This window comes from Mytilus edulis, chromosome 7, assembly GCF_963676685.1.
Source record: "Mytilus edulis chromosome 7, xbMytEdul2.2, whole genome shotgun sequence".
Lineage (NCBI taxonomy): Eukaryota > Metazoa > Mollusca > Bivalvia > Mytilida > Mytilidae > Mytilus > Mytilus edulis.
Window position 1 is genome coordinate 21297514 of NC_092350.1, and position 21790 is coordinate 21319303.

A 21790-nucleotide genomic window follows, 5' to 3' on the forward strand; every position below is an offset into this window, starting at 1 on the left:
CGGGTTAAAATATGTTTTTTTTAATACTCAACTCATTCTCGGTCGGTCATATAACAACATATACATAGAACATACTTCAATTATTTGTTCATTTCTGATTGTCTTGTTTATTAGTCCTTGAATTCTGGATTCCATTCTTTTTTTTGTATGGTATGATCTGTTTACACCTCACTGTTGCTTCAGTGACTTAAGGTTCAAGTATAAATAGTAACTTTTTCACAGGTTGCACAAGGTCATGTTTTCTTTGACTGTTAATGACACTAAATCCATTGAATGGTGGATGTGTACTAATTGATAGTTTAATCTAATTTTAGTGTTTTTTTTATTAGTTGTTTAAAATAACTGATCGTACTTTCAGATCTGTACTTTCCGGTTTTTTTTTTTGCTGTAGGGATGTATAAATTCCCTGTGAGCTTGTGTGTGTGTGTTTATTGTTTTTTTTCTGTTTTTTTTATCGATCTGGTCAACTAAGACCTTTCATTTGATTTTTTTTTATAGTTTAATCTTGTGTTGTAGTATTACACATCTGTCCAGATTAGAGTGATCATGGTTTGGCACTAGAAAAAAGATGTTATTTCTTTGGTGGATAGTTGTCTCATTGTCAATCATACCATATTTCTGTATTTTTATATTGACCCTGTCACGGTATGTATGTGCCTGTCACAAGTCGGGAGCCTGTTATTGAGTTGCTGTTGTTTGCTGTTGTTTTTATATGTTTTTTTTTCAATTAATTTGGTTCATAAATCATGCCGTTAGCTTTCTCGTTTGAATTGCTTTTGATATATGTCCTTTTGGGGTCTTTTAAAGCTGACCATGTGGTATGGGTTTTATTCAATGCTGAAGGCCCTACGGTGACCTATTGTTGCAAACTTCTATGTTCTTTCATTTTTGATGGAGAGTTAATTGTCTCATTTGTAATCGATCTAGATCTTTTTATTCAGTATCAATTCTGAAAACATATCCAAGGTACATGGCAATAAAAATAATAACACTGCTTGAACGGTATTTAACATAATATAAAACGAAACACGTTCTGTCATTAATATTGAATGATGTGCAACAGGTTTTATAACAAAGACGAACGTAGTCAACATTACAGATAAATCGATATATATACATGTAATAATAAAAATAATTTGTTTTTGAATATCAAATTCGTATGAGTATCAATGTTTTACAAGGTGTGCTGAAGTGTATTTCTGTTCAAAAATACAAATCATTAATCAGTATCTGGATGACAAGTATGTAAATTAAACACCAAGAGAAATTCTGGACGTGGTAGGAGGTTGCATGGTTAGTGTTGTCGGTAGCAGAAAATCCTGATGCAGGAGAAATAGCTATGTCGGCGCACCCATAAAACTGCTCCTGGGGACCACATCCAATACAACATGTGTTATTTTGATCACAGCCATACGAGTTACCTATAATAAAATAATACAATGTATGTCAGATACCCGTAAACTAAATCATTGAAATTAGAAACCAATAACAATGTAATTTTAAAAGATGTTCCGAGGGACCTGGATTGCTGAGTGGTCTAAATGGTTGAACCACTAAATCACTAGACTTGTAAACACTGAGGTTGTAAGTAAAAAGCTTGCACATGGTAAGTGCGCGATTCCAATCTTAATTGATTAACTTTGTCATTTATCCTACCGAATGTCGATGGTTTCCTCCATCTCCTGCTTCCTCCGCTAATAAAAACTGATTGCCTCAAAATAGCGTATAAACATCAATCAATCAATCAATCAATCAATCAATCAATCAATCAATCAATCAATCAATCAATCATTTAATCAATCAATCAATCAATCAATCAATCAATCAATCAATCAATCAATCAATCAATCAATCAATCAATCAATCAATCAATCATGAAGGTCTAACTTTAATCATCAGTGTGCTAAATTTGTATACTATAATAAGTATCGAATTATAGGCACTGAATGCTTATATTAACGAATGGTGATCCGTATACATGTATTTCCCATCAATGCCAGTTGGCTAAAATTGATATAAAAATTTTTATAGTATGTATTGTATATACTTCCCATGTGTTTTACGTATGTACTATGAAATAGTCGCAAATTAAAGTTTTACCATTATAGTTCTGTAGAATGTATCGTTTATTTGCTTCAGATCAGGAAACAATATGTACCCAACCTTTTTGGATTGGAATTATGATATTTTTTAAAATGTATAATCAGACCTAGAAAGAACTGAAATTGAAATGGAAAAATTAATACTCTGCAATACTATGTGCAGCCAATTGCAGAAAATACTTGTGTAAAAAATAAAGAAAATTAAATTTACGGATTTAAAAAAAAAATCAACTCTAACAAAAGGTGAATATAAACAATCGTAAGAAAAATGCCCTCTCTACCCGAATATCAAATATTCGACCCCAAATGTCTATCATGTTGGTTTGTTATTGTGACAGTTTTAAGTACTAGTATAAAGTACATATAATATTAGTACATATAATATTAACACATCTTGAAATAAAAAAAGAATATGCAGTATTTTAATGGAGATATTGACATGACATTTTTCATTCCAGATATATTATCTTCCCTCGGTCATTATCAGTACTCGAGTCATTGACCTCTGGTTCTTATCATGACGAAGGACGGAGAAAATATCTGCAATGTCACGTGATAATGACTTTATAATATGAGTTTTACCTGTATTCCATATCCATTGTAGCACACATTGTGTACATGATACATCTCGAGGAAGAACAAGTGTGACTGCATATGTCCCAACAGCTCCTGGCTCATCAAATTTAGTTTGCCCGTTAGGTTGATGGAGTATATGTGCATCAAAGCATGACTGAGTGGCTCGTACACTGGGGCTATTAACAGGACAAATACGAAATTCGTGAAAACCTTTATGAGAAGCTGTTATTTGTAGTTTCACTTCCATTGTGTTTCCGGCACTATAATTTCCTGCTATAGTGCCAGTCGCATATTTTCCTCCAGCCTCGTTCTCGCGTGTACCGTCCCATGGATCTCCACATAGTCCACACTTTCCTTTGTTTAAAGTCCATTGTTTCTGAAAGTACCATTTTATGTAAATTTATACGTTAATCTCTTTGCTTTACTATACATGCTATATGCAGTTGGTACATTTAAATTGTTATGAAGCCAAAATTATCAGCTCTATTTATATCATACGGTAATATCCTTCCAAATTAACTAATACTGTGCTTCTTGGTTGCCAAATTTTGAATTACAGTTACAGTATTTAACAGCCAATTTTATGGAAGCATTTACTATAGTAGGGGTTGCTAGCTATAAAACTTTATTAAACCTAGTATCCTTTTTGAAAGACTGTTCCAAAGTCAGAAATACTATAGTTGTTTTCTATTCGTTTTTTGGCTGATATAGTCGTAACGGTTGATTGCGGCAGGGTTTGTGTACTTCCCCCTTTTGAATTTACCTCCGAATCGATATTTTCATTAATACTTATTTGCATAGATTTATAAATGACTTTTAGAACCAACAAGTTATTTCGGCTTATGATATTCTGTACTCACAGGCAATTGTCTCAAAATAAAATAAAAAAAAAATCCTATATACCTTAATATAGTTATATTAAGATATATAGGAAATTTTTTTTTGAGACAAGTGTCTGTGTCTGTACTGTATTTAATTGAAATATTCATCTGAGAAAACGCGGGAAATACCCAAATATCAAGATTCGTTCAAGCGTTGTTATCTGTAAAGGTTTCGAGCTACTGAAAAGAGACACATTGATAGATAACTGATATCGTGTTGTCGTCGTCTGCGTTAGAAATTAATTCATAAAAGCCATAGATTTATTGAAATATTCACAAGGCCTCGGTTGTTACACAATTGAAGTTTATTCCAAAAATTATCGATTCAAAAATTTAAAAAAAAACAAACAAAAAATGTTATAGCCCCGACTTTATGAAGATGGCATCAAATCTTCAGCTTGCATGACTTATTTAGATTTTATTTGCCCAACTATGGAAATAACAAAAATAAAAATTTGCGCGCTGGTTTTCTTCACAGGGTTAAAGTTTTTCTACACATATTTCTTATTCAGAAATAATCTAATATTCGAAACATGATAATACATAAATCATTGAAACAAAGAAAATAAATCTTAAGGTACAAGTGTAACTCGACTCCATTAGTACGATGTCTTATTGTACTGTACACTACAGGCAACACCTCACAGTGTCACACCTTATACACAATAGTTAGTATATAGGATTATACATCGTGGCAGGGAGGAGTTTAGGAAAGATTGGCCGTACTAACATTTACGTGTGTTTGGTGTTTCAAACAATTTTGACTTTTACAAATATTTACGTCGCAACAAAACTACAGAAAGAAACACTAAACAAACATGAAATACTCAATTAAATAATAAAATGTAAAATAGACGAATAGAGAGATATCAAGTATACATACGTAAAAGCCGCCACATGAAACTTGGTTGTCGTTATAATTCTTAGGAGTGTTATATCCAAGCCGCCACATCGTGGATCTACCTGGAGGTAAAATTAGTCTTCCATGCCCATAAGTACTGGTAAATAACGATGCTAGTGTCAAAATTGTGATCATCATACTGCTTCACATAAACTGCACATGAAAAAAAAAAGTTTTTGATTTTGATTTTAATTTAATTTAAAGGGAGCTCAACTATTGAGATTAACTAAAAAAGCAAATTTAACAACTTGCCCTTGACTACATCTGTATGGTTATGGTATCTTATTTTCTTAAAAATACACAAACTATTTTATTCATTAAGACAAATAATAATTTGATATAATGAAACGGATAAAACAAAGGAATAAAGCAGATGAGTCAAGCAACTCACAGACAAACACATGTTTCGCTTTTGAATTGTATTATCAATTTGTAATGGAAAAGCCATTTCTAGCTTAGATGATTTGGGTCAGATCTTAATTTCTGACTGTTAATATATTGTTTTTTCGTAAATCATACCGTTTTATTTTTTTGTTTAAATTGTTCAATACAATTCGCCATTTCAGGAGATTCACTTGTTGTCGAGTATCGAGTTGCGAATTGCGATTATCGAGTTGCGAGTTACAAAAGTCGAGTTAAGAGTTAAGAAAGTCGAGTTGCGAGTTAAGAAAGTCGAGTTGCGAGATACAAAAGACGAGTTGCGAGTTAACAAAGTCGAGCTGCGAGTTAAGAAAGTCGAGTTGCGAGTTACAAAAGACGAGTTGCGAAAGTTGAGTTGCGAGTCACAAAAGTGGAATTGCGTAAAAATATGGAAATGAATCTTTTTTAATTTTTTTTTTGTGTAACTGTTTAACATTTTCGAATGATGATTGCTTATAGAATTTATATAGATTTTTTGTTGTTGTTTGGACCTCATCTGAGTCTCTTTTAAAAGTTAAATAGATTGCTTACATAATCACAACGTATAGTATTTTCTGAAGAAGCAGATAGCCTTTTGATGGCTTGCAGTTTAATTATTATTAAATTTCATAGATAGCACCGTCATATTAAACGTAAAGAGAGATAGCAACCAAACTATAGTACATATATGTAAAAGACCCCTCCTGCAGATTTCATTTAGAGTGGGCTTTTTGGGGCAGCTGCAGAGCCTGGCAATATTAGTTAGGGACCGCAAAATTTATTCTTTGGCAGTGACACTCAAAATTGTGGACGTTAACATTATATATGTCTACATGGGCTAGGGATGAAGGGGAAATGATTGGCGTGTATAAAACCAGTTTAAACCCGCCGCATTTTTGTGTCTGACCTAAGTCAAGAACCTTTAGCCTTTGTTACTCTTGTATATTTTTTGGTTCATCTTTATATTTAGAAGCATAGAATGGCGTCGATATTCTTGATCTAATGAACAACGGTTTTTAGGCCTGCTCGGAGCTCCCTCTAGGTGTATGATTTCTCGCTGCATTGACCGTTCGTTATTAAGCGATAGTCCACACACATGTCTTTGTTAAAAGGACTTGTGATGTATAAGAACCAAAAAAAAAAAAAAAAACAGATTAATAAATCCATACGAAATTCCAATGAGCAAACTATTTTCTCCATGATTTTGCAATGTATTATATATAGTCCGCGCGAGATGTAGAAATTCCTTTACTATTCTATTTTTAGGATTATTTGTTTACGAAATATAAGGTAATAATGTAATATTGGTCAGACCGGTTCTTTTTATGTGGTAGTGTTAACGCACTGGATTACATAAGATCGATCTCGTCCTTTAAGGAAACATTATTTTTTTTTTCCAAATACTTCCAGAACTTAACTTATATTAGATTTTTATAAAAAAAAATGTAACTCGCAACTCGACTTTCTTAACTCGCAACTCGACTTTCTTAACTCGCAACTCGACTTTCTTAACTCACAACTCGACTTTCTTAACTCGCAACTCGACTTTTGTAACACGCAACTCGACTTTAGTAACTTTCAACTCGACTCTTGTAACTTGCAACTCTACGATATAGCTTTTTATTCCAGAGTTTCATATAAATGTTTAAATATAATAAATAAAAAAGCTCAATGATATGCTTTATTTAAAATATATGTGTGTACAATAACGACCCGAAAGGTGGACACATGGGTCCTATTCAGTGTTCAAACATGTATCTGTGCTTCAACCAATTCGGACAGGCTTTCTGGGTCAGATTCAATTGTTCGTATTTGCTTTTCTTTGTATATACTTCTAGAATTCCCCTTTTCAATACACTTTAGTTGTAATCAGGTCTGATCCATGAGTTTTAAAAAGGAGAACGTACTAACAAAAAACGATATTTACTTTTTATACGATTTTATATAAAACAATGATTTTTTTTTCTATTCGTCATACGTGAGTTGAATCGTAAACATCGTTGACAGACATTATGGAACTACCTAATGAACTGAAAGCCCTATTGGTAACAATGGTTTTGGATGGAAAAGAGCCGGATTTGAAATTCACCGCCAGTTCTGACCAAGTCTCAGTTCAGTTTACTTGGATCAAGGTCAAGGAATCAGATACTTCTATGAAACCTGAGCCGGACCTGAAAAATGAGAACAAGCCACCATCTACCAGGAGATGCATGGCTAACCGTTACGACCAGTTGATGGCCACAAAACCGCCGTTGTATCCATTGCAGAACAACAACAAACCACAAGCTAAGACCACAACACTCAGACCGAAGCTAGAGACACCATAGTCGGTCAAGAACTAACACCAACAAAGTACAAAGGGAAACCAGTTGGAGTTGTAATAAACAGGGATATTGTCACCAGTCCTTATAACCGCAACAAGGTATGTCATCGCTGATCTACTACACCTCCACAACAAAAAACAACAACTCCATCAACGACCAAGACCTACTGCGCACACCACCACATACATCGCCCGTCAGCATAGAATCCAAAGAGGCAATACAAACAGCCATCAAAAACATTAAATAGGTATATTAGTCCGCAATATCCAGACAGGACAGGCAGACGGTAAAACACACACATAAAATTGAGAATGGATCATTATCGGAAGTGTGTGTGAAAAGACTCCTCGGAATTCGATCCCTCCATGGTTTCGAGTATGGATACCCGGTGTGCTATACACTCCCTCATTTCATTTTTTTATTCAACTTAAATTCCTCATTGTCGTTAAACAAAATACGGTCGTGTTATTTTTTACGACTATCACAAGTCACATGGAATTTCATTGATATTTTTAACCTAGATCGATTAATCTACGTTTTAAATAATGTTTGCGACAGCGTAATCTTAAAATATAAACAGAAACATTACCATATACGGAAACACATAATCCGAAAGTTATTTAAAAAGACCATATACGGAAACACGTAATTTGTCATTATTTTCATATTTCAGACAAAATTTCGATATTAAAAATTCAAGTTATGAGCTTGGTAAAAGAAGAGGGGGCGAAGATACCAGAGAGACGGTCGAAAATAATATTGTTCAAGTTAAATGCTTTAGAAAGGTTTAAAAATAACTAAGGTGGATTTGAATAACTTTTTTTTTTCTTTTTCTGCATACATTATTCTTTATACATCAACATACAAGAATTGTACTACACTTACTACACACTTGACACAATTGTTTTTATATTATCAATTTTTCTTTCCTTAATTGGGATGTTCAGCCCTTTTTTTTTCTATTTCTCAGTTGTTTAGATTATGTGAGTGCTGCAATGGCATCTCAAATTTTATTGAACAAAATAGTGTCATTTCAGTTATTTCACCAAAATCCTTAACAATTTGCGGATATTGAACATTATTCATTGGCTCATGATAGTTGTACAAATTCGAATATATAAAAAGTGATAAATTCAAAAAGTCATCATAAAAAGCAAAATAAATTAATTTTCAGCACCAAATTATATGAAAAAAGTACAAAAAATATTATTTGAATGTAAAATGTTCTACAAATTAAGGAAAAGCAAATTCTTACTTGTTTGTTCCTCTCACGCGTGTTGCTGTTTAATATTCTTGTGAAAACCAAGATAAATATGTTGACTCTTCTGAATCAGATATAGTAAAATAACAATGTTACTGAGGTATTATTATAAATAACTGATCTAATTACGTATCTTCCGTATCTTAATATTGTTTATAATTTGTCTTGGGGACACTGAATAATAAACCATTCCTTCCATTTGATAAAATATTATAACTACTGTATTAAAAGATTTAATTTGTTTGTTTATATAACGACACCGAAAATGACGATGATAGTTTCGAAGGTATGTAAACAGTCGTGAATCCTCAAACCAAATGTAACATAGTTTTGTAAAGAGAAAAAGTCATTATTTTGTATGAAATAGATGATATTAATTTAAGTAGGCGTTGTGGGTAAAAACACAGCGTTGACTAGATGTTGATATTGTAAAAGTATGCATTGATAAGAAATATGACTGTACCCATTTTTAAACCTTATATATTTGAATGTAGATTTTATGTATATATGTTACAGTGAATTTGCATAATCAGGGATTATGTAGAATCCCTAAAATTTTAAGGGATTATGTATAATCACTGGCTAGTTTAGGGATTATATATAATCACTAAAATTTTCAGGGATTATGTATAATCACTAGAAAAAACGTCAGGGATTATACAGAATAACTGAAATGATACTAAAATATATAAAGGTGTCTTCCCATTTATCCAACTTTTTAAATTTTTATTTTTGTAAATTATTGGGTTGTTTGTTTAGTAATCATAAGGTGTCTTTCTAAAATTTGACAGTAAATTTGTTCCTGTATGTTTTTATATTATTTAAAATACATATATGTTATAGTTATTGACCAAGCAAGTCGGTATATGGGATTTAATTTGCACAGCTCGAGTGACCCTGTTTAACCCGAACGACGAAGGAGTTCGGGTTAATGGGTCATCTCGTGCTGTGCAAATTAAAACATATACCGATTTGATTGGCCAATAACTGTTTTAACACATGACGTCAACAATTTTCCCGCATAAATCACATCCGCCCAACAAGACGTTGAAATGGATGGATTTCAATGAATTATCGGAGGATGATATGATCTTATCACAAGTATTAGAAACATTGGAGGATGAAATGGAACTGAGAAATGTAAATATAGAGGACTTTTTTGGAGAGTTTCCTAGTAATGTGATGGATGAGAATGCATCTGGAGATTTAATCAACACATCAGCTGTTTCATTTGACCTACATTGTAGGACTAGCCTTAGATCTATGGTTGCAAGTTCCTTCGGAAAACGGAAAGATCCAAAATGTCAAGGTACGTCTTTTTTTAGAATTATCTGCCACGCGCAGACCCATTATTGCATGATTTGAGGTGTGGACCCATAGACGGATCCAAGGGATGGAGTCCCGGGTCCCTCTTTTGTGGAAAAAAAATGGTTAATTATATATAGGGAATCACTGAAGCATGACCCGCGCCCCCTCCTTTTAGGTCTGTCAGCCCTCCCCCTTAAATAAAAAGTTCTGGATCTGCTTCTTAGACCCTTGATATAATCATTTGCGGAAACTTCCGACTAGTTTTATTGTTTAATTGTTCTCATCCGGAACATTCATGAAATATTTGTGTTAAATTATGTGATATTATCTTATTTTAGAATGAAGAACCTAAAGATCAGGAACAAGGAGTCGAATCAAGGTTTGCAGAAATGACAGACAATGAAATTGAGATACACTTATTGAAGATGCTGAGAACAAAAACCATAGAAAGCCACAAAATGGGCAGTTAATGTCTATGAAGACTGGAAGAATTCTAAAATTGGTAGTGGTTTAATTATACCAAACCTGAAGGATTTGTCTGTTCAAGATATTAACAGCATTTTAGGAAAATTAGGAAAAGGCTGTTCGTACCTACAAAAGACCTGCGGATTCTATGCTAAAAGATGTCTCTAACATTTTGAATCCATCTAATAAGCAGATAAAACTTGAGGATCCCAAACCATTAACCGATACTCGTGCAATCCTTCCTGAGCAAGTTAATATTGAAAATACAGAAAATGCATTTAATGTTTCAAAACCAGAAGGAAATTATCGGGGATTGCCAAGTAACAGCTCTTTTCAAAACTGCGTGTTCAATTTTGTAACGAAGATGTGAACCTCACAGATTTTGTTTTCAATTTTTAACACTGAATTGTTATTTTAAGTTGTTTTTAAGCCGTACATAGAAATATATGAAAAAGCGGGTTTTTTTTTTAGTTTTCATTGTGTCATGTTGTGACACTCATAACTTACATATCAAGACTATAATAGGAAGATGTCGATGATACTTTATTTTCATTTTTTTTAATGACAATTTTTTTTATATTGATGGAAACATAATTTTAGTATTAAATCAACCTGTGTTCTTTATCTTATTTAGACTTGTATTGTGTTGATTGTAATACTACTACATTTGTTTTGTATGTTTTCTATTCTGATGTTTTATCAAGTGACTGATTTTTATGTCCGAGTATAGATACATGTATCCACTTGATATTTCTTACAAAATGGAGAAAAACAAATATTTGTAGTAGCTATGGAATCAACAAACGCAAAGTACTGTACAATAAACATCTGTCAAGGACGTGAAGTTCACGTGACCTGTGCAATTATTGAAGTAGTTAATGCACACCTGACCCGTGCATTATCCAGATTATACCACAGTAAGATCAAAGGAATTTTTCCTCTGTCATGTGTTAAATATATATATTACATTAATGTACACATTCATAAGATTGTCAACTTATATTATTTCAAATATATATATATATTACATTAATGTAAACATTCATAAGATTGTCAATTCTATCCCGAATTTGTCAATTAAAACAGCAAAAGACGTAGAAATATCTGAAGTTTTTACCACAATATCAACATTTAAAAAACCTTGTCCTCCATATCCAATCATATTTTACGGCACGTCTCAGAGAAATAGAGTTTCAGCGCAAACATCTGAAGGTATCAATGAAGGGAAATCAGCAATCTCAAACTGATTTCTTCAATTTTCTTGAATTAATGATCCGAGCAGGAGTCCATTGGTATATGGCAAGGTTCTCCCTTTCCTGGAACCACTTGTGGAATGGTTTGAGATATATGTTGTTTTTCCTCTGCAATTTGCATTAACTTTTGAGCATACGTTTTCTTCAACCCAAGCAACACCTGTACCTGTGCCGAGCTTATTTGTTAGTAGAATAATGAGGTTCAACACTTGGATAAAATATAAAGGAAAAAACTCATCACTTAAGAATCAAATAGTATATCAGGAATGAAAACTGCATGTTTACTTAAATTTTCAAGGAATAAGAAAATAATGATAATTTGTCTATGTTAATTTGTTTCATCATCTTTGGAGCTTTTAATTATTGATAATCACTAAAATCATATTAGGGAATTTGTAGAATACTAATTAATATTATCAGTGATTATGTAAAATCACTGGTAATTTTCAGGGAATCTGTATAATCACTAAGGATTTTAGTGATTCTACATAATCCCTGAAAAATCAGGGATTCTACTTAATCACTGATTATACAAATTCACTGTAACATATATATTATATATATACGAATTTGAATGCGAGTGTATTAAAACTCGAATGAAACAGTTACGTTTTGAACCGACTGAGACAAAAATCCAAGTTGGTGTGTTTTAGTTACCGGTACTGAAAAATATAATTTCCCACAGTTTTAACAGTCTCTTAATGGATCTTAATGGGAACAAACTGACAAAACTCATGTTTACATTTGTTTATTTGTGAAGTACTAGCGTTTAGCTAGGTATAAATAAAGAAGTGACAAATATCAAACGAATAACTAAAATCAGTCTACGAAAAGCTAACTTTGCCATTGCAAAAACGAAAAAAAAAAAAAAAAAAATTGAAGAAAAGACCAAAAGCCTATACACGGTTAGTTGGTGCTCTGACATTGTGCTTTCGAACAACACGATGTTTTATTACACAATATTCTGTATGTTTTGATATACATATAAACCTGTACATTTAACAGAAGTTTGCTTTATAATTGGTTAAGACGTCGACACAAGTGCCTCAGGTAATTAAATATAAAAGCAAGACAAAGTAACGCTCACGTGGTTTATGAGAGATTAGTTCAGAAACACTAAGAAACACGAATTCGGGTGCACAACAAGTGTTTCTGAAATAAGCATAGTAGATCATGATTAAAACATTAAACACTGATTAATTTCAAACCGTCGTAACCTAGCTCTTCTTTTATAATTATCAGAATGTCGCTTAAATGCTGGTAGGAGCCTTCTCAATCTTGCAGTAAAGTGAGAGTTTTTTTTTTCTGTTACTCTGTGTTAAATACCTCACAGTGACTTTGAGATAAAGAACAATGATGAAAGTGCAATTTCTTTGCTTTTATGTGTGTTTTTGTTTTGTTTTTCATATACTGATTTTGTGTCATGGATGAATACTGAATAGCCAATATCCTTTATTTTTTCTACTTTTAAGCAGATCACATGGGTCAGTCAAACAAAAAGTCTACTAAATTCAACCAGCATAATATCAAAAATGAAATAAAACTAAATGACAATAAAATTGAGAATGGAAATGGGGAATGTGCCAAAGAGACAACAACCCAACCATAGAAAAAAACAACAGCAGAAGGTCACCAACAGGTCTTCAATGTAGCGAGAAATGTCCGCACCCGGAGGCGTCCTTCAACTGGCCCCTAAACAAATATATACTAGTTCAGTGATAATGAACGCCATACTAATTTCCAAATTGTACACAAGAAACTAAAATTAAAATAATACCAGACTAACAAAGGCCAGAGGCTCGTGACTTGGGACAGGCGCAAAAATGCGGCGGGGTTAAACATGTTTGTGAGATCTCAACCCTCCCCCTATACATCTAGCCAATGTAGAAAAGTAAACGCATAACAATACGCACATTAAAATTCAGTTCAAGAGAAGTCCGAGTCTGATGTCAGAAGATGTAACCAAAAAAAATAAACAAAAAGACAATAATACATAAATAACAACAGACTACTAGCAGTTAACTGACATGCAAGCTCCAGACTTCAATTAAACTGACTGATTATGATTTCATCATATGAACATCAGGCACAATCCTTCCCGTTAGGGGTTTAGTATCAATAACATACATTAAAGTAATGTACAGAAAAAAAACAATTAACTTTAGAGCAAAACAACATCTTCAAAATTGGAAGTGAATTTAGATATTCAACGAAGAAGTTTTCTGTGTTGACGACCCAAAATGATTTCTTGCCTTCGGCTGTTTTCTGCTCTATGTCCGGGTTGTTGTTTCTTTCAAACATTCCCCTTTTCCATTCTCAATTTAATTCTGCAAGGTTGTATGCAAATTTTCCCTTAGTGGTACATACGCAAATAAATGATTCTACAGTATAAATAGTTTTGACATTGTAAGTGAGAAAAATGTATGCCCTACCTATTTAAGTGTTTCTAATAATGAGAAAGATTTGTGTCCCTTTATCCTCTAAAATGAATGAATATATCTTTACTGTATGAACAATGCAATTATTCTAACTGAATTGTACGGAAACAGAGGTTGTCCCATATTGTAAATTGGTGATTCATTTTCAGAAGATGTAATCAAAGTTAAGGGTATATTTAATTATCAAATGACAGACAGGAAATCTATACTCTTATAAAGATGTCCTACTTACATTAGATCTTCTTCTACATATTTAACTAGTCCATACAAAAGTGTAAGTTTATAATCAGAAAATATGAAATTTCTCAAAAAATTAGAAATTTTGAAATAACTCGTAGAATGCGCTCAATTGTCTTGGAGACCTTTAAAATAATTAATAAAAAATGTCCTATATTTATTCAAGATTTAGTTGTAATAAAAAACAATTCATATAGTTTCAGGCATGTAAACACTGCAGAGGTACCTCGACCTAGAACCTCAAGCTATTGTAAAAGATCCTTTAGATTTGAGGCAGCACAAGTATGGAACTCACTTCCTAATGAGGCTAGACTCATGACTTCTTTTGACCAGTTTAGGAATCATATGCATTCCTGATGTGGGGGTCAAAAATGCTACTGCAGTTCATGTCGTTTCCACCCAGTGCTGTCTCAGAGCTGAAATTTCTTCCTTTCTTTTTATAATGGCCTTTTGCTCTGCTTTTTATGCATTTATTGAATATATCTACCATTAAATGCTAGTGCTTATATTTATTTATTTATTGTTTTCATGCTTTTAGTCTGTTTTATTTTATGATCTTCAAGTGATTTGCTGATTCCCCCGTTTCAATGCACATAGAGGGGCTTGCCACATGAACTTTGACTCTGGAGGCTCACAAATCAAATAGATTTGCTTTCATTATATTTTATGTCTTTTTAAAAAAAAATTTTGGTAGTATTTGCATGATGCTGCATGTTTATTTTTATGTGATAGTCGGTTAACGATCTCACCAGAGCTCATGTTTTGTCTGTTATTACAATGTATGTATATATATGCCGACTCTAAATAAAATTTACATACATACTTACTTACTTACGCAAAGATACTTGTAATTCGTTTATTGTACAAGAATCCTCGAGAAGTCAAGCGGAAAAATTTCCTTCAGTTAGAAATAAGATTCATTTATATATCATTTACCCACAATATAGCGTGTTGTCTTTATTGTATTTAAACATTTGTTAAACATTTTTATTGTGCATTTCAGTGTGAAGTTTTAAGTTAAAACGTACCGAAACTGGTGTTACATGAACATATTTACTCGTCTTTCTGTCTAATAAATACCACCTATATCTTATTATTTTGCAAGTTGCTTTTTTATTGATTTAAGCAGTTTTTTTTTTTATGTCAACCAATTTGAAACATCATCCCGAACAACTAATATAAAAAAAAGTCTTAGTCGTTGCAATACGGTCGTCATTAAAATAAAAATAAGTGCCCACAACGCATACATCAATCTCTGAATCGCCCCTGATATCATCTCGTGAATGAAAACTACAGTACCTACCATGAATTTGAACACCAAATCTTAAAAATAGACAGAATGCAAAGAGCTAACAATTAGTTGTGAGATTCCCGACTTCAAACGCAAGCAAATTCTTTTTACGGAGTGTTACTATATTATAACTACGTAATTATCGAAATTATGGTAAAAAAGACAGCGAAAACGTAGATTCAAACTGTTAGCAGAAAGCTACTTCAATAGACAATAATAGTGCATTGACTTGACATATCAACGATATAAGGATGAGGCTTAGAAACGGGGAAATGCGAGTCAATGCACTATTATTGTCTTTATACTGCAATCTAAAAAACATTTTCAATTGTTGTCTAATGCGTTAAGGTTATTTATTTGATTTAAATATTGGGGGAAATCCCCTTTAAAAAATCCTCATATCATGCTCGCGGAGAAATATACAACACAATGAAATGTACATTTACCTGTTGATACCCACACTCGATGGTGAACGAAATCGTTTGAGTATGGACTAAAATATCAACCATGAGCATAAAACATAATGATTTATAGGTTGCAAACAAAAAACATTAACAAATGAAATATGTTTTTCTCATAAATTCAAAATAAACAAGGTTAAGTCGTTCCACGCATCATTGTATCTGTGTATGCATTGGAAACAAAAACAGGTTGAAGAGGTCGTATGAATAATTAAATATTATTTTGGCAACTTCTATTTAAATATTTTCATGAGGAAAAGGGATATCGGTTCAGTGACCGTATATGACATCGAAATATACAGTCAACGCATTTTGACTGCTCAAATAGAACGAATGCAGTATAAAAATAAATAATGGAATAGCATTAGTGGCAAAACAGGCTTAATAACTATATATGTTTGACTTGAGCCATAGGTTTGACGCCCTGGGGCATTGGTTTGACGTTAGGATAGATTTTAACAAGTGCTAAATGCGAACGGTCTTTCTGTTTTTTCTTTTAGATGTATATACGATACACCGCCAAACAGGGTAAGAGTAAGGAATATACAGAAATGGAAACACTCAATGCTCATCATTTAAAGAAAACTATTTTTTTTCATCTCAGTCGACTTTTATGGCAGAGCCTGCTTATTGGATTTAATAACTGCTCTCGTCTTGATTATGCATGTTATATTTGCCGTTTCGGCATTAATCAAATAGCAAGCAAACAACCGATAAAATGAATCGGTCGCTGTTCAATCAGTCGACGAAAAGCTAACATTGCCATTGCAAAAACGAAAAAAATTGAAGAAAAGACCAAACGCCTATACACGGTTAGTTGGTGCTATGACATTGTGCTTTCGAACAACACGATGTTTTATTACACCGTATCCTGTTTGTTTTGATATACATACAAACCAGTACATTTAACAGAAGTTTGTTCCATAATTGGTTAAGACGTCGACACAAGTGCCTCTGGTAATCAAATATAAAAGCAAGACAAAGTAACGCTCACGTTTTTTATGAGCGATTAGTTCAGAAACACTATGAAACACGAATTCGGGTCACCACAAGTGTTTCTGAAACATTCATAGTAGACCATGCTTAAAACATTAAACACTGACTAATTTCAAACCGTTGTAACCTCAGCTCTTCTTTTATAGTTATCAGAATGTCGCTTAAATGCTGGTAGGGGCTGTCCAATCTTGCAGTAAAGTGAGAGTTTTTTTTTTTATGTTACTCTGTGTTAAAGACCTCACTGTGACTTTGAGATAAAGAACAATAATCAAAGCGCTATTTCTTTGCTGTTTGCTTTATGTGTGTGTTTTTTGTTGTTGCATATACTGATTTTGTGTCATGGATGTATAGCCCAAATCCTTTATTTTTTTCTACTTTTAAGGAAATCACAAGGGTCAATCAAACAACAAGTCTACTAAAGTCCAACAGCATAATATCAAAAATGAAATTACTTTAAAGACTTAATGACAATAACATGCATTCAATTAACTTGTGAGCAAAACAACAACTTCAATATTGGAAGTTAATTTCGATATTCAACCAAGAATTTTTCTGTGTTGACTGTTGACGACTCATAATAATTGCTGGACTTCGGTTGTTTTATGATCTTTGGTTGGGGTGTTGTTTCATTGAAACATTCGCAATTTAATTCTGCAAGATTGTATGCAGACTTTAGCAAAAACATGAAATCAAAAAAATATTTTTCATCAGTGGTACATACGCAAATAAATGATTGCACAGTATTAATTTTTTTTTTTAAAGTTTTGACATTGTAAGTGAAAATATGTATGCCCTAGCTATTTTAGTGTTTCTAATAATGAAAAAGATTTGTGTCCCTTTATCCTCTAAAATGAAGGAATATATCTTTACTGTATGAACAATGCAATCCTCTAACTGAATTGTACGGAAACAGAGGTTGTCCCATATTGTAAATTGGTGATTAATTTTCAGAAGATGTAATCAAAATTAAGGGTATATTTAATAATCAAATGACTGACAGGAAATCTGTACTCTTATAAAGATGTCCTACTTACATAAGATCTTCTTTTACATATTTAACTAGTCCATACAAAAGTGTTAATTTATAATCAGAAGAAATGAAATTTCTCAAAAAATTAGAAATTTTGAAATAAAAACCAGGAGGTTTTAACTCGTAGAATGCGCTCAATTGCCTTGGAGACCTTTAGAATAATTAATAAAAAATGTCCTTTATTTATTCAAGATTTATTTGTAATAAAAACAATTCATATAACTTCAGGTATGTAAACACTGCTAAGGTATCTAGACCTTAGTCCTAGAACCTCAAGCTATGGTAAAAGATCCTTTAAATTTGAGGCAGGACAAGTATGGAACTCACTTCATAATGAGGCTAGACTCATGACTTCTTTTGATCAGTTGAGGAACTATATGCATTCCTGGTGTGGGGGTCAAAAATGCTACTGCAGTTCATGTCGTTTCCACCCAGTGCTGTCTCAGTCGACTTTCATGGCAAAGCCTGCTTATTGGATTTATTAACTGCTCTCGTCTTGATTATGCATGTTATATTTGCCGTTTCGGCATTAATCAAATAGCAAGTAAACAACCGATTAAATGAATCGGTCGCTGTTCAATCAGTCGACGAAAAGCTAACATTGCCATTGCAAAAACGAAACATAAATTGAAAAAAAACCAAAAGCCTATACACGGTTAGTTGGTGCTCTGACATTGTGCTTTCGAACAACACGATGTTTTATTACACCATATTCTATTTGTTTTGATATACATATAAACTAGTACATTTAACTGAAGTTTGCTTCATAATTGCATGGTTAAGACGTCGACACAAGTGCCTCTGGTAATCAAATATAAAAGCAAGATATAGTAACGCTCATGTGTTTTCTGAGCGATTAGTTCAGAAACACTAAGAAACACGAATTCGGGTGCACCACAAGTGTTTCTGAAACATTCATAGTAGACCATGCTTAAAACATTAAGCGCTGACTAATTTCAAACCGTTGTAACCTCAGCTCTTCTTTTATAGTTATCAGAATGTCGCTTAAATGCTGGTAGGGGCTGTCGCAATCTTGCAGTAAAGTGAGAGTTTTTTTTTATGTTACTCTGTGTTAAAGACCTCACAGTGACTTTGAGATAAAGAACAATAATCAAAGCGCCATTTCTTTGCTTTTTGCTTTATGTGTTTTTGTTTTTGTTGTTGCATATACTGATTTTGTGTCATGGATGTATAGCCCAAATCCTTTATTTTTTTCTACTTTTAAGGAAATCACAAGGGTCAATCAAACAACAAGTCTACTAAAGTCCAACAGCATAATATCAAAAATGAAATTACTTTAAAGACTTAATGACAATAACATGCGTTCAATTAACTTGTGAGCAAAACAACAACTTCAATATTGGAAGTTAATTTCGATATTCAACCAAGAATTTTTCTGTGTTGACTGTTGACGACTCATAATAATTGCTGGACTTTGGTTGTTTTATGATCTTTGGTCGGGTTGTTGTTTCATTGAAACATCCCCCTTTTCGATTCGCAATTTAATTCTACAAGATTGTATGCAGACTTTAGCAAAAACATGCAATCAAAAAATGATTTTTCCTCAGTGGTACATACGCAAATAAATGATTTAAGAAATAATTCTATCCTGCCATGCTCTATGCTCATTTTAACATGGGTAGGCATTATATTTGTTAATATCTTAATACCGAGCGCTAGCGAGGTATTAAATGTTTACAAATATAATGCCTACCCATGTTAAAATGAGCATAGAGCATGGCAGGATAGAATTATTTCAATTCTAATAGGAATCTTTTAACTTTTTTTACTTCGAAGCGGACACTAAGAATGTCGCCATTTTGATTTCATGAACCAAAAACGTTATAGAAAATCAGCAGTTTATCAATAAAAAAGAACAGAAACATTTTAATTTACTTTTAGAATGTTTTTATTTAATTTCCTACCGAGCAACACCAACAAAAATGTCCATTTTGTTCTCTGGCGTTGTTCAAAATTCACCTGACGTTGCAATTCCAATTGTGACGTCAATCACGTGCAGCCCATGTTCTATTTGAATTAGAACATGGCTTTGTACCCAAAGCTTAAGAAGAACGTCATATTAGAATGCACAGTTTTAACTTTTTTAAAGTTTTGACATTGTTAGTGAAAATATGTATGCCCTTCCTATTTAAGTGTTTCTAGTAATGAGAAAGATGTGTGTCCCTTTATCCTCTAAAATGAATGACTATAACTTTATAGTATGAACAATGCAAAATTCTAACTGAATTGTACGGAAACAGAGGTTGTCCCATATTGTAAATTAGTGATTCATTTTCAGAAGATGTAATCAAAGTTAAAGGTATGATTAATTAACAAAGGACTGACAGGAAATATGTACTCTTATAAAGATGTCCTACTTACATTAGATCTTCTTCTACATATTTTAACTAGTCCACCAAAAAGTGTAAGTTTATAATTAGAAAATATGAAATTTCACAAAAAAGTAGAAAATTTGAAATAAAAACCAGGAAGTTTTAAAGATACTTTGTAATTCGTCTATTGTACAAAAACCCTCGAGAAGTCACGCGGAAAAATGTCCTCAATTAGATCTAATTCAGTCAGGTGTCGATTACCAATAATAAAACGTTTTGTCTTCAAATTAATGTCTCACTAAATATTTTTTATTCATTCCAAAAAAAAATGAAGTTAAAACTTACTGAAACAGCTAGTATTTAATGAACATATTTACTCCTCTATATACCATGCCTACTGTTGGTGATCCTCTGCTGTTGTTTTTTATTTGGTCGGGTTGTTGTCTCTTTGACACATTCCCCATTTCCATTCTTAATTTTAATTCTACTATATGGAAGTCTTTTAGGGCTATGCTAATTTACTTTTTACAATTTGATATAACAAATTATTAATTTGATATAACACATTACTATACCTCATTATTTTCCAAGTTGCTTTTGTATCGATTTAATCATTTTTTTTATGTCAACCACACATCATCCAGAACAACATAATGTCATAAAAAGTCTTAGTTATTGCCATACGGTCGTCATTCAAAAAAAAAAAAAAAAAAAAAAGTGCCAACAACGTATATATCAATCTCGGAATTGACCATGAAAACTACCAAACTCCGAAACAGTGGTGACGTTGCTTCGCTAAACTACCTTAACATTAATCTTGTTCAATTTTTTACATTGATCTTCCATAATAGGTCTTCAAATATTTCTTTAAAAAATATAAACATTCAGAGATATACAACTGCAAGTAATATTTTTTGTATGTAGAATCTGTTGGCCGTTTGCATGAACTAACCCCATTGGAAAAAATCTATAGAGCTTAATCATTATTATTATTATTATTATTATTATTCAGAAGCATACATTTTAGTAGCCCAGAGCCCCTATCAAATATGTGAGCTGTAGTCACAATAGTTGTCCATATTTTTGATTTATCATATTGATGATTCAAAATAAAATTTGCTTAGTTTCAAGATGTCCCCAAAATTGCTTGGTCTTGTGTAAGAGAGGTTGGCTGAATCGCTAAAATACCAAAGAGATAATAAAATTCCAACAATTCAAAAATGAACTGAAAATACAATGGCTAAAAACATGAAATGCAAAATTGACAAACAACAGTTACATGTATATCAAAAACACAAGATAGAACCTACACAGAACACCAGCCTAACAAAAACTGGGGGTGATCTAAGGTGCCCAGGAAAGGTAAGCAAATCCTGCTCCACATATGGCATCCAATGTGGTTATACTTGGATACAAACAAAAATATGGAAACAATTATTCAGTATATCTATCAAATAGTGTTACAGGAAGCACTTACAGTTAGGTGTGTACATGTATTTTCCAATTTTGACGCCTGTGGATTTTTGAAATAAGA

The 21790-nt window shown here is 32.6% G+C and overlaps 2 protein-coding genes across 6 annotated transcripts; one reads left to right on the forward strand and one right to left on the reverse strand.

Annotated features, from left to right (window-relative positions):
* Positions 1 to 911: 911 nt before the first annotated feature.
* On the reverse strand, positions 912 to 20428 carry LOC139481018 (uncharacterized). Of its 5 annotated transcripts, none has more exons than XM_071264043.1 (5): positions 20306 to 20329; positions 8439 to 8508; positions 4443 to 4613; positions 2685 to 3054; positions 912 to 1421 (listed from the first exon to the last, which is right to left on the reverse strand). In XM_071264043.1, the coding sequence occupies exons 3-5, from the start codon at positions 4596 to 4598 to the stop codon at positions 1204 to 1206; spliced, it is 744 nt and encodes a 247-aa protein (XP_071120144.1). In that variant the 5' UTR covers positions 4599 to 4613; positions 8439 to 8508; positions 20306 to 20329; the 3' UTR covers positions 912 to 1203. The 5 variants fall into 5 exon arrangements, with proteins under 5 accessions (XP_071120144.1, XP_071120143.1, XP_071120147.1 ...); XM_071264042.1 differs by lacking the exon at positions 20306 to 20329 and adding an exon at positions 13903 to 14055; XM_071264046.1 differs by lacking the exon at positions 8439 to 8508 and having other exon boundaries at positions 20306 to 20428.
* LOC139482809 (uncharacterized) lies at positions 9282 to 10839 on the forward strand. Its single transcript, XM_071266860.1, has 2 exons — positions 9282 to 9753; positions 10091 to 10839. The coding sequence occupies exons 1-2, from the start codon at positions 9444 to 9446 to the stop codon at positions 10093 to 10095; spliced, it is 315 nt and encodes a 104-aa protein (XP_071122961.1). The 5' UTR covers positions 9282 to 9443; the 3' UTR covers positions 10096 to 10839.
* Positions 20429 to 21790: the final 1362 nt, after the last annotated feature.